This window comes from Salvelinus fontinalis, chromosome 1 (assembly GCF_029448725.1).
Source record: "Salvelinus fontinalis isolate EN_2023a chromosome 1, ASM2944872v1, whole genome shotgun sequence".
In the NCBI taxonomy this organism is placed as follows: domain Eukaryota; kingdom Metazoa; phylum Chordata; class Actinopteri; order Salmoniformes; family Salmonidae; genus Salvelinus; species Salvelinus fontinalis.
Genome location: NC_074665.1, coordinates 10,272,875 through 10,287,812, shown reverse-complemented (window position 1 = coordinate 10,287,812; position 14,938 = coordinate 10,272,875). Strand labels below are relative to the sequence as shown.

The window sequence follows — 14,938 nt, the reverse complement described above, 5'->3', positions numbered from 1 at the left end:
CCTGACATGACTCATCCTGGCATGACAATGCCACCAGCCATACTGCTCGTTCTGTGCGTGATTTCCTGCAAGACAGGAATGTCAGTGTTCTGCCATGGCCAGCGAAGATCCCTGAGCTTCTGGGACCTGTTGGATCGGAGGGTGAGGGCTAGGTCCTTTCCCTCCAGAAATGTCTGGGAACTTGCAGGTGCCTTGGTGGAAGAGTGGGGTAACATCTCACAGCAAGAACTGGCAAATCTGGTGCAGTCCATAAGGAGGAGATGCACTGCAGTACTTAATGCAGCTGGTGGCCACTTTTGATTTTGACCCCCCCTTTGTTCAGGGACACATTATTCCATTTCTGTTAGTCACATGTCTGTGGAACTTGTTCAGTTTATGTCTCAGTTGTTGAATCTGTTATGTTCTTACAAATATTTACACATTTTAAGTTTGCTGAAAAATAAACTCAGTTGACAGTGAAAGGATATCATTTTTTTTGCTGAGTTTAGTATCCACCTCCTCAGTGAACTGCCCACGTTGACAAAACGTCATATTACAACTAGTATACAACCTGACCGTGACATCACAAAAGAGATTATAGTTGAGCCTCTTAAAAGTAATTCCCTGATGATTATTATTTATTTAAAATCCTCAACCGTCTCTCCCAGGCCACTCCATTAGGTTTCAGCGTGTCTTAATAACCAGGATGTAATCCTCTTGTTATGGCCAGGCATCATTTATTAAAGGGATAGTTTGAGATTTTGGCAATTTAAGCACTTTTTTTCCTCCTACTTACCCAGAGTCAGATGAACTAGCGTTTAGCGCAATGACCGGAAGTCTAGTCTACAGGAGCATCTAGCATGCTCGCTACTCCTGTCGACTTCCAATGATCGTGCTAACGCTAGTTAGCAATGGCTCCAGAAACTACCTTTTAACTTCTTTCAAACTGCGACATAGACAGAGACATACAAATGGTATCCGTGAGTTCATCTGACTCTGGGCAAGTAGAAAAAAAACATGGCTTAATTGCACAAATCTCAAACTATCTCTTTAAGGACAGTCATGTGCTCTATCAAAATGGTGTAATTCCTCTGATAGTCTCAGTGCAGGCAGTGAATGTCATTATCTCTGTCTTCTTTATCTTTGTGATAATATTGGGGAAAAATTCTTTTTTTCAAGACTTAAGCCACATTGATGAAGGTTTGTAGTTGTGTTTATAATTTATATAATTGCAACAATCGCTGAAGCTGGAGACTTATATTTCCCTCACCAACTTTAGACATCAGCTATCTGAGCAGCTAACCGACCGCTGCAGCTATACATAGTCCATCTGTAAATAGCCTACCCAATCTACCTACCTCATCCCCATACTGTTTTTATTTACTTTTCTGCTCTTTTGCACACCAGTATCTCTACTTGCACATCATCATCTGCTAATTTATCACTCCGGTGTTAATCTGCTCAATTGTAATTATTCGCTCCTATGGCCTATTTATTGCCTACCTCCTCATGCCTTTTGCACACACTGTATATAGACTTTCTTTTTTTCTACTGTGTCATTGACTTGTTTATTGTGTTATTGGCTTGTTTATTGTTTATTCCATGTGTAACTCTGTGTTGTTGTCTGTGTCACACTGCTTTGCTTTATCTTGGCCAGGTCTCAGTTGTAAATGAGAACTTGTTCTCAACTAGCCTACCTGGTTAAATAAAGGTGAAATAAATCAAATAAAAAAATAAAAGCTGGGAGACAAACTGGTCTTTCATGATGAGTTAGTCTATTGTTTTCATATTGACACCATCTCTTTCATGTTATGTAATTGGAAAGAGTCCATTAATATTGGGTCTGTCGATTTATATTCCTCTGATCATACTTTCTAATATGATCTTTAAAAATACAGATCACACCTCCAGGTAGATAGCCTGAGCGAGTCTAGTTCTTTTCAGACCGGGTGGTCCTATGGACAGATACTCCAATCCAAAGCCTTGCAGATCCTTCGGGGTTATCTTTGGTCTCTTTGTTGCCGATCTGATTAATGCCCTCCTTGCCTGGTCTGTGAGTTTTGGTGGGCGGTCCTCTCTTGTCAGGTTTGTTGTGGTGCCATAATCTTTCAATTTTTTAAATAATGGATTTAAATGGTGCTCCGTGGGATGTTCAAAGTTTCAGATATTTTTTTTTATAACCCAACCCTGATGTGTACTTCTCCACAACTTTGTCCCTGACCTGTTTGGAGAGCTCCTTGGTCATTATGGTGCCGCTTGCTTGGTGGTGCCCCTTGCTTAGTGGTGTTGCAGACTCTGGAGCCTTTCGGAACAGGTGTATATATACTGAGATCATGTGACAGATCATGTGACACTTAGAATGCACACAGGTGGACTTTATTTAACTAATTATGTGACTTCTGAAGGTAATTGGTTGCACCAGATCTTATTTAGGGGCTTCATAGCAAAGGGGGTGAATACATATGCACGCACCACTTTTCTGTTTTTTTTTTTTTAAACAAGTCATTTTTTTTCATTTCACTTCACCAATTTGGACTATTTTGTGTCCATTACATGAAATGCAAATACAAATCTATTTAAATTACAGGTTGTAATGCATCAAAACTGGAAAAACGTCAAGGGGGGTGAATACTTTTGTAGGGCACTGTACCTGTATATTATAATATAGGATACCTGATACTATATTATACCTGTATATTATAATATAGGCTACCTGATACTATATTATACCTGTATATTGTAATATAGGCTACCTGATACTATATTATACCTGTATATTATAATATAGGCTACCTGATACTATACCTGTATATTATAATATAGGCTACCTGATACTATACCTGTATATTATAATATAGGCTACCTGATACTATGCCTGTATATTATAATATAGGCTACCTGATACTATACCAGTATATTATAATATAGGCTACCTGATACTATACCAGTATATTGTAATATAGGCTACCTGATACTATATTATACCTGTATATTATAATATAGGCTACCTGATACTATACCTGTATATTATAATATAGGTTACCTGATACTATACCTGTATATTGTAATATAGGCTACCTGATACTATATTATACCTGTATATTATAATATAGGATACCTGATACTATACCTGTATATTATAATATAGGTTACCTGATACTATACCTGTATATTATAATATAGGTTACCTGATACTATACTATACCTGTATATTGTAATATAGGATACCTGATACTATATTATACCTGTATATTGTAATATAGGCTACCTGATACTATATTATACCTGTATATTGTAATATAGGCTACCTGATACTATATTATACCTGTATATTATAATATAGGTTACCTGATACTATACCTGTATATTGTAATATAGGCTACCTGATACTATACCTGTATATTATAATATAGGCTACCTGATACTATACTATACCTGTATATTATAATAGAGGCTACCTGATACTATATTATACCTGTATATTGTAATATAGGCTACCTGATACTATATTATACCTGTATATTATAATGTAGGCTACCTGATACTATATTATACCTGTATATTGTAATATAGGCTACCTGATACTATATTATACCTGTATATTGTAATATAGGCTACCTGATACTATACCTGTATATTATAATATAGGATACCTGATACTATACCTGTATATTATAATATAGGATACCTGATACTATATATTATACTATAGAAGGCCAGCATCCCGGAGTCGCCTCTTCACTTCTGACGTTGAGACTGGTGTTTTGTGGGTACTATTTAATGAAGCTGCCAGTTGAGGACTTGTGAGGCGTCTGTTTCTCAAACTAGACACTCTAATGTACTTGTCCTCTTGCTCAGTTGTGCACCGGGGCTTCCCACTCCTCTTTCTATTCTGGTTAGAGCCAGTTTGTGCTGTTCTGTGAAGGGAGTAGTGCACAGCGTTGTACGAGATCTTCAGTTTCTTGGCAATTTCTCGCATGGATAGCCTTAATTTCTCAGAACAAGAATAGACTGACGCGTTTCAGAAGAAAGGTATTTGTTTCTGGCCATTTTGAGCCTGTACTCTTAACCCACAAATGCTGATGCTCCAGATCACAGGTGTCAAACTCATTCCACGGGGGGCCGAGTGTCTGCAGGTTTTCGCTCCTCCCTTATACTTGATTGATGAATTAACATCACTAATTAGTTAGGAACTCCCCACACCTGGTTGTCTAGGGCTTTATTGAAAGGAAAAAACAAAAACCTGCAGACACAAGGCCCTCCGTGGAATGAGTTTGACACCCCTGCTCCAGATACTCAACTAGTCTAAAGAAGGCCAGTTTTATTGCTTCGTTAATCAGAACTGCTTTCAGCTGTGCTAACATAAATGCAAAAGGGTTTTCTAATGATCAATTAGCCTTTTAAAATTATAAACTTGGGTTAGCTAACACAGCGTGCCATTGGAACACAGGAGTGATGGTTGCTGATAATGGGCCTCTGTACGCCTATGTAGATATTCCATAATAAAATCGGCCGTTTCAAGCTACAATAGTCATTTACAACATTAACAATGTCTACACTGTATTTCTGATCAATTTGATGTTATTTTAATGGACAAAAAAAGAGTGCTCTTTCAAAAACAAGGACATTTGTAAGTGACCCCAAACTTTTGAATGGTAGTGTACCTGTGTAGTATACATGTGTAGTATAATATATACCTGTGTAGTATTCCTGAATATTATAATATATACCTGTGTAGTATACCTGTGTAGTAATAATGTATACCTGTGTAGTATACCTGTGTATTATAATATATACTTGTGTAGTATACCTGTGTATTATAATATATACCTGTGTAGTATACATGTGTATTATAATATATACCTGTGTAGTATACCTGTGTATTATAATGTATACCTGTGTAGTATACCTGTGTATTATAATGTATACCTGTGTAGTATACCTGTGTAGTATAATGTATACCTGTGTAGTATACCTGTGTAGTATAATATATACCTGTGTAGTATACCTGTGTAGTATAATATATACCTGTGTAGTATACCTGTGTAGTATAATATATACCTGTGTAGTATACCTGTGTAGTATAATATATACCTGTGTAGTATACCTGTGTAGTATAATATATACCTGTGTAGTATACCTGTGTAGTATAATATATACCTGTGTAGTATACCTGTGTAGTATAATATATACCTGTGTAGTATACCTGTGTAGTATAATATATACCTGTGTAGTATACCTGTGTAGTATAATATATACCTGTGTAGTATACCTGTGTAGTATAATATATACCTGTGTAGTATACCTGTGTAGTATAATATATACCTGTGTAGTATACCTGTGTAGTATAATATATACCTGTGTAGTATACCTGTGTAGTATAATATATACCTGTGTAGTATACCTGTGTAGTATAATATATACCTGTGTAGTATACCTGTGTAGTATAATATATACCTGTGTAGTATACCTGTGTAGTATAATATATACCTGTGTAGTATACCTGTGTAGTAAAATATATACCTGTGTAGTATACCTGTGTAGTAAAATATATACCTGTGTAGTATACCTGTGTAGTATAATATATACCTGTGTAGTATACCTGTGTAGTATAATATATACCTGTGTAGTATACCTGTGTAGTATAATATATACCTGTGTAGTATACCTGTGTAGTATAATATATACCTGTGTAGTATACCTGTGTAGTATAATATATACCTGTGTAGTATACCTGTGTAGTATAATATATACCTGTGTAGTATACCTGTGTAGTATAATATATACCTGTGTAGTATACCTGTGTAGTATAATATATACCTGTGTAGTATACCTGTGTAGTATAATATATACCTGTGTAGTATACCTGTGTAGTATAATATATACCTGTGTAGTATACCTGTGTAGTATAATATATACCTGTGTAGTATACCTGTGTAGTATAATATATACCTGTGTAGTATACCTGTGTAGTATAATATATACCTGTGTAGTATACCTGTGTAGTATAATATATACCTGTGTAGTATACCTGTGTAGTATAATATATACCTGTGTAGTATACCTGTGTAGTATAATATATACCTGTGTAGTATACCTGTGTAGTATAATATATACCTGTGTAGTATACCTGTGTAGTATAATATATACCTGTGTAGTATACCTGTGTAGTATAATATATACCTGTGTAGTATACCTGTGTAGTATAATATATACCTGTGTAGTATACCTGTGTAGTATAATATATACCTGTGTAGTATACCTGTGTAGTATAATATATACCTGTGTAGTATACCTGTGTAGTATAATATATACCTGTGTAGTATACCTGTGTAGTATAATATATACCTGTGTAGTATACCTGTGTAGTATAATATATACCTGTGTAGTATACCTGTGTAGTATAATATATACCTGTGTAGTATACCTGTGTAGTATAATATATACCTGTGTAGTATACCTGTGTAGTATAATATATACCTGTGTAGTATACCTGTGTAGTATAATATATACCTGTGTAGTATACCTGTGTAGTATAATATATACCTGTGTAGTATACCTGTGTAGTATAATATATACCTGTGTAGTATACCTGTGTAGTATAATATATACCTGTGTAGTATACCTGTGTAGTATAATATATACCTGTGTAGTATACCTGTGTAGTATAATATATACCTGTGTAGTATACCTGTGTAGTATAATATATACCTGTGTAGTATACCTGTGTAGTATAATATATACCTGTGTAGTATACCTGTGTAGTATAATATATACCTGTGTAGTATACCTGTGTAGTATAATATATACCTGTGTAGTATACCTGTGTAGTATAATATATACCTGTGTAGTATACCTGTGTAGTATAATAAATACCTGTGTAGTATACCTGTGTAGTATAATATATACCTGTGTAGTATACCTGTGTAGTATAATAAATACCTGTGTAGTATACCTGTCTAGTATAATATATACCTGTTTAATATATACCTGTGTAGTATAATATATACCTGTGTATTATAATATATACCTGTGTAGTATAATATATACCTGTGTAGTATACCTGTGTAGTATAATATATACCTGTGTAGTATAATACATACCTGTATAGTATACCTGTGTATTATAATAAATACCTGTATAGTATACCTGTGTATTATAATATATACCTGTATAGTATACCTGTGTATTATAATATATACCTGTGTAGTATAATACATACGCGTATTATAATATATACCTGTGTAGTATACCTGTCTAGTATAATATATACCTGTGTATTATAATATATACCTGTATAATATATACCTGTGTATTATAATATATATTTGTGTAGTATAATACATACCTGTATAATATATACCTGTGTAGTATAATACATACCTGTATAGTATACCTGTCTAGTATAATATATACCTGTGTATTATAATATATACCTGTGTAGTATAATACATACTTGTGTAGTATAATATATACCTGTGTAGTATAATACATACCTGTTTAATATATACCTGTGTAGTATAATATATACCTGTGTATTATAATATATACCTGTGTAGTATAATATATACCTGTGTAGTATAATATATACCTGTGTAGTATACCTGTGTATTATAATATATATACCTGTGTAGTATAATACATACCTGTATAATATATACCTGTGTAGTATAATATATACCTGTGTAGTATACCTGTGTAATATTTTGTTTTTTTTCTCTCTTTCAGGTACAGCATCTCTTACATTCCATTTGCTAGGTAAGATGATTATGTTCCATTACCTTTTAGTGGACCCTGGTTAGAAGACAGAGTCTAACTTCCCCTCCTCTGGTGTGACGTGTGGAACCCAGTGGGTTGACCCTACCCGTCACCCTGTGCCCTGTCGGCTAGGTTTGGAGCATGGGGGAAGACTCTTACTTATATCGTTTACTTTGGTATATAGCTAACAACCATGTGAGAACTACAAATTCCAGTGTTGTTTGTAGTTTTACTACACAGAACAACTTACCGTTCAGTGCTGTCACGCTCCCCTTTATTTCTCAGTCTGATTTCACCGGCTGGTTGTGTGACGCGAGGCTCTATCATAACGTGTTCCTTGGCGATCCAGTAGACATGTTGTTTAGTTGACACAAACCTTGTGGACAAAGTGAAAGGATAATGACAATCCCAGAGACACACACACACACACACACACACACACACACACACACACACACACACACACACACACACACACACTGACTTTAAATTTGAGAACAGCAGTTGTCCATCTACAAATGGTACGATGCTTTGCTGAGCTAAACACAAACACTCCCTGATCCCTGATTTAAAAAAAAAAAAACACGTTTATATTTACTTCTACACACCCTGCTGTTTGGTTCCACCATATGGTGTTAATCCCCTCCAGGGTGCATTCTAAAAGGCTCCATATTTCCTACATAGTGCACTACTTTAGACCAGAGGCCTATGGGAAAGTAATGCACTATGTAGGGAACATGGTGAACATGGGACAAAGCCCTCACCCCACAGATGGCAGCTTGTTGTTTCAGTCTCAGCACCCCCCCCCCCCCCCCCCCCCCGCTCCAGCTCTACAAATGCTTTATATTAACGTGAAAATATGATTATCCTTTTTAGAAAATAGATTTTTGAAAACATGCTCATATGTTTTTTTTTGTTTGACTAGCCTTCATAATATTGTCAGTGCTAAGCTCTGCTTGAACCCTTGAGAGTTGACTGTAGTGGTGAATGTCTTGGTAAAGGAGTGAATTAAACACAGACAAATTGAGTCTCTTCCCCCTCCCCCACCCGCCTATTATATTTACACATAATGGCCCTGGTGTCCGCCCTTACACCTCCGTAGGAATAAAGGCTTGTTTAGCCTGAGCTAGAGGTTCCTCTCCTTTAGTGGAAGGTTTGAGCATCTTGTCACCTTTCACCCCCGTCCTCCTCTCTCACACTACACAGACACACACACACGTACGTTTCTGTGGCGGAGAGGGGAGACAAAGAACGTTAGCCTCCCTCCTACCATATTGAATCTGTACAGTACTGTATAGACTAGAGGAAGTGTACCTGTAAACCGCACTGTGTGTGTAGAAATGGAATAAATTGATAGAATGAATAGATGATTGTTTTACGTATAGCCCACAGATAGGCTCGTTGCTGCTATGCTGTGTTGGGACCAGTCTCAGAACACCACAGGGCTTGTGTTTCGTATTTCAATTATTTTATTGTTATACTCAGTTCTTAGAGACTCACAGGTTTATGGTTTCTGCCAGCAAATCATTCTGTCCCCCAATCCTCTTGGTTTAAATCTCTGTTATCATTTAGACTGGTGCTCTGTGTTGTTTTCATTTAGACTGGTGTTCTCTCTGTTGTTTTCATTTAGACTGGTGTTCTCTGTTGTTTTCATTTAGACTGGTGTTCTCTCTGTTGTTTTCATTTAGACTGGTGTTCTCTCTGTTGTTTTCATTTAGATTGGTGCTCTCTGTTGTTTTCATTTAGACTGGTGCTCTCTGTGGTTTTCATTTAGATTGGTGCTCTCTGTTGTTTTCATTTAGACTGGTGCTCTCTGTGGTTTTCATTTAGACTGGTGTTCTCTGTTGTTTTCATTTAGACTGGTGCTCTCTGTTGTTTTCATTTAGACTGGTGCTCTGTGTTGTTTTCATTTAGACTGGTGTTCTGTGTTGTTTTCATTTAGACTGGTGTTCTCTGTTGTTTTCATTTAGACTGGTGTTCTCTCTGTTGTTTTCATTTAGACTGGTGCTCTCTGTTGTTTTCATTTAGACTGGTGTTCTGTGTTGTTTTCATTTAGACTGGTGCTCTCTGTGGTTTTCATTTAGACTGGTGTTCTCTGTTGTTTTCATTTAGACTGGTGCTCTCTGTTGTTTTCATTTAGACTGGTGTTCTGTGTTGTTTTCATTTAGACTGGTGTTCTGTGTTGTTTTCATTTAGACTGGTGTTCTCTGTTGTTTTCATTTAGACTGGTGTTCTCTGTTGTTTTCATTTAGACTGGTGTTCTGTGTTGTTTTCATTTAGACTGGTGTTCTGTGTTGTTTTCATTTAGACTGGTGTTCTCTGTTGTTTTCATTTAGACTGGTGTTCTCTGTTGTTTTCATTTAGACTGGTGCTCTCTGTTGTTTTCATTTAGACTGGTGCTCTGTGTTGTTTTCATTTAGACTGGTGTTCTGTTGTTTTCATTTAGATTGGTGTTCTGTTGTTTTCATTTAGACTGGTGCTCTCTGTTGTTTTCATTTAGACTGGTGCTCTCTGTTGTTTTCATTTAGACTGGTGCTCTCTGTTGTTTTCATTTAGACTGGTGCTCTCTGTTGTCTTCATTTAGACTGGTGCTCTCTGTTGTCTTCATTTAGACTGGTAGTCTGTGTTGTTTTCATTTAGACTGGTGTTCTGTGTTGTTTTAAATTCTTATCACGCTGTCACGCCCTGGCCTTAGTTATCTTTGTTTTTCTTTATTATTTATTTTATATTACCTTTATTTAACCAGGTGAGGCAGTTAATTAAGAACCAATTCCTATTTGCAATGACAGCTAGGGGTTAACCCACATCCCAACTATAGTATCGTGCCGTTTCCCTTTGAATAACATAATACATAATTTATTTGATTTACCGTTCAAAATTGGTATTTACAATAATGAACCCCTAATTCTACAGTACTACCTGCCCTCTCCAGTCAGTGTGGTCCGTCATGCTAACTTTGGTGTTGGTCTGTGTTGGCCACATCGTCACTCCCACCACTAATGTAGCCCAAGCTGATCCTCTAATGTGTTTTACTATATATAGATATATATATAGCCCCTCTCTGGGGAGGCTCTCTTAAACCTGCTGCTCTCCCCAGTCCCTGGTTAAACCTGCTGCTCTCCCCAGTCCCTGGTTAAACCTGCTGCTCTCCCCAGTCCCTGGTTAAACCTGCTGCTCTCCCCAGTCCCTGGTTAAACCTGCTGCTCCCCCCAGTGTCTGGTTAAACCTGCTGCTCTCCCCAGTCCCTGGTTAAACCTGCTGCTCTCCCCAGTCCCTGGTTAAACCTGCTGCTCTCCCCGGTGTCTGGTTAAACCTGCTGCTCTCCCCGGTGTCTGGTTAAACCTGCTGCTCTCCCCGGTGTCTGGTTAAACCTGCTGCTCTCCCCGGTGTCTGGTTAAACCTGCTGCTCTCCCCGGTGTCTGGTTAAACCTGCTGCTCTCCCCGGTGTCTGGTTAAACCTGCTGCTCTCCCCGGTGTCTGGTTAAACCTGCTGCTCTCCCCGGTGTCTGGTTAAACCTGCTGCTCTCCCCAGTGTCTGGTTAAACCTGCTGCTCTCCCCAGTGTCTGGTTAAACCTGCTGCTCTCCCCAGTGTCTGCTTAAACCTGCTGCTCTCCCCCGTGTCTGCTTAAACCTGCTGCTCTCCCCAGTGTCTGCTTAAACCTGCTGCTCTCCCCAGTGTCTGCTTAAACCTGCTGCTCTCCCCAGTGTCTGGTTAAACCTGCTGCTCTCCCCAGTGTCTGGTTAAACCTGCTGCTCTCCCCGGTGTCTGGTTAAACCTGCTGCTCTCCCCGGTGTCTGGTTAAACCTGCTGCTCTCCCCGGTGTCTGGTTAAACCTGCTGCATCTGCACTTTCTAAACTACAGCCGGGGGTTACTATGTGTGTGTCCCAAACGGCACCCTATTCCCTATTTAGTGCACTTCTTTTGACCAGGGCCCATAGGGTATCCTAGGGAATAAGGTGCTATTTAAGATGCAGTTTATCTGGGCTATCCTGGAGTAGTCTGTTGCGCCGGTGTTTCATCATTTCAGTAAATTATAATTTATTTATGTGGTGTGTTTTAGGAAGCCGGGTGCTAAAATAGCAATGTGTGTTGCCTTCAATGTAGAGGAAAGATGGGACGGGGGTGGAGTGTAGGGGGGAAGTGTGTCTTTATGTGAAGGTGAGCTCACTGCAAATCAGAGAATCACAATGAGAGTCACCAGTCTTTTCCACCAACCATCTTGTTCCTCCTCTCTCTCTCTCTCTCTCCCTCTCCCTCTCTCTCTCTCTCTCTCTCTCTCCCTCTCTCCCTCTCTCTCTCTCCCTCTCCCTCTCTCCCCCCCTCCCCCCCCTCTCTCCTCGCTCTCTCGCTCTCTCGCTCTCTCTCTCCATCTGTCTGTGTTATGATTAATCCCTCCCTCTCTCCTTGTAACCTTAACTGGTTCAGCTTCACCTCTCCTCCAGTAGCTGTTGAGGGTGGCGGGAAAGTGAAGTCTGCTTAGCAACACATGGATAGGGATAGATAGAGAGAGCAGTTGACACAGAGAAAGAAAGAATGTTGGGAGAGAGATGGAGGAGGGACCGTTTTCTGCTGTTGCCATGGCGATTGCTGGTTGTGACTCCTCATCATTCCAATGCCGGGAGTGTTAGGGGAGAGGGAGCGTCACTTTCCCGCCAAAACATCATTTAAATATATGCATGAGCCACGCCCAAAACAACAATAACAACAAAGGATTAATGTAATAACGATACTGTACCAGCAACTTTCTGGATGTGACATATACGGAATTTGCTATCAAAAAGGTAAAAGGCCTGTGGTGGATACGAAACAATCTTTAAAACCCTAAATACTAGAACGAAGGAAAAATAAATAAATGACTGAATTATAGCCATTGCTTTCATTATTTTGTTGTTTTTGTTCAGACAAATTATTAAGAGATAAGCTACTGTATCAGATATAACCTTCTGTATCAGACAGCAGATATAACCTACTGTATCAGACAGCAGATATAACCTACTGTATCAGACAGCAGATATAACCTACTGTATCAGACAGCAGATATAACCTACTGTATCAGATATAACCTTCTGTATCAGACCACATATATAACCTACTGTATCAGACAGCATATATAACCTACTGTATCAGACAGCATATATAACCTACTGTATCAGACAGCAGATATAACCTACTGTATCAGACAGCAGATATAACCTACTGTATCAGATAACAAATATAACCTACTGTATCAGACAGCACCTACTGTATCAGGCAGCAGATATAACCTACTGTATCAGACAGCAGATATAACCTACTGTATCAGATAACAAATATAACCTACTGTATCAGACAGCACCTACTGTATCAGACAGCAGATATAACCTACTGTATCAGACAGCACCTACTGTATCAGACAGCAGATATAACCTACTGTATCAGACAGCACCTACTGTATCAGACAGCAGATATAACCTACTGTATCAGACAGCAGATATAACCTACTGTATCAGACAGCAGATATAACCTACTGTGTTGGATTGATCATAAAGATTGATATTGGATTGATCATGAAATATTTGTTGTCATGTATCACCTATTCTCCTCTTCTGTTCCCCTGTCTTCTCCTTTCTCTCCAGAGATGCAGTGATAAAGGTTTTCACCAGCTGTCTGAGTTAGAGAACGGACAGTGGTCTCCCAGACCTGGCTTCCAATACTATGAAATCACAAGACTGGTCCCAAATATGCGAAGACAACGTATAGATATTTTGTATTTTTCATTTTCATTGCTGTTTTGATACTGTGAATCATTCATATTTCCAATAGTTGTTTTATCATATTTGCAGTTATCTGAAACTAATGTTTATTCATATTATGGTTATCAGGGTTGGGGTCAATTCCATTTCAATTCAGTTAATTCAGGAAGTAGACTGAAATTCGGAATTGAAATTTGTTTACTTCCTGAATTGACCCTGATTGATGCTTATTTAACCTTTTTTGTTTGTTTGTGGCTCTCAGATTGTGTCAGTTGTTTTAAGTGTGTTTATGCTTCTGGTGAAAGAGAGATGAATGCTTGAAATTCAAATATTTAATCATTTTCCTAATGTATATCATCCAGAAAGACAGGATTGGGGTCAAGTGGAATTGAAGGCAGTCACTTCAGGAAGTGATTTTGAATTTAAAGTGAAAACATTTTACAACTCTCAAAATAAGTAGATATAGATATGTATTTTAAAAGAAATAGATACTTTTCAGTTTATTGAGAAGTCATTAAAATATGCCCTTTTTTTCCAATTATTGAATTGGAAGTTAAGTTTACTTCCTGAATTGACCGCCTTCAATTCGAATTGACCTCTGCCCTGCAAGTAAACCTATTTTATATCTTGTTTTTGTTCAGAGCAGGGAAAGACCTATAGTCATTTACAACATGATGCTTGTAAAACTGAAAATACAACTCAATGCCTTACCTTTTTCTACTTTGTATTTTGTCTCATGACAATACGATTTGCTGATGTTTTAACAGAAGTTTTCCGTCTTCAGAAGAATGCAATATGACTGTCTTATTTTTGATGAATAAAATCAACAAATGTTTTCATTTTGAAACTGCTCTAACTTTAGTTCGCCCTTAAAGGAAAATTCCACACAAAAACGATCTTTTGGTATTGGTTTCATTAGTCCCATTGTTGACATAGTCCTAAAATGTTTTTGCTTTTCAGCAATCAAGTTTTCAAGATATGTAAAACGCAGCATCATATGATGCGAAATGCATCATACGCAGATTATTTCTGTATTTTAAAAGTTACATATCTTAAACTTGATTGCTGACAAACAAAACATTTTAGGACTATGTCAACAATGGGACTAATGAAACAAATAACAGAATATAGTTTTCCTTTTAAATGTTGGTGTCATGCTTATACGTTTTTAGAGTGTGCGTGTGTATTCTGCATTTCCTAAAATGCAAAAGACACACGTGTGAGTGATTCCTTGAAACACATTGTATCTCCTCACCCCATGTGTCCAAGTCAGTGACGTGTAAGTAATGTGGCTGATAGACTCAAATTGTGTTATGTTACTAAATTCTTAATGGATAACTACAGTGTCCCAGCGTGCCCTGCCTGGGGGCGACAGACTGACAGACGATCACATCACATTAAACCCACCTCCGTCTCTTGGCTTTTCACAGCCAAGGACAACAAAGGGAAAGGAGCTACTGTTCCAC

At 37.8% G+C, this 14,938-nt stretch overlaps 1 protein-coding gene across 1 annotated transcript in view; it reads left to right on the top strand.

Moving 5' to 3' along the window:
- The window catches only part of LOC129813819 (vesicle transport protein SFT2A-like), a 60,666-nt gene extending 46,347 nt beyond the window's left edge, over positions 1 to 14,319 (top strand). The window contains exons 7-8 of the mRNA XM_055866411.1: positions 7,708 to 7,737; positions 13,356 to 14,319. Coding sequence (XP_055722386.1) covers positions 7,708 to 7,737; positions 13,356 to 13,395 — 70 coding nt within the window. The 3' untranslated portion in view covers positions 13,396 to 14,319. The remainder of the gene's footprint in view (positions 1 to 7,707; positions 7,738 to 13,355) is intronic.
- Positions 14,320 to 14,938: the final 619 nt, after the last annotated feature.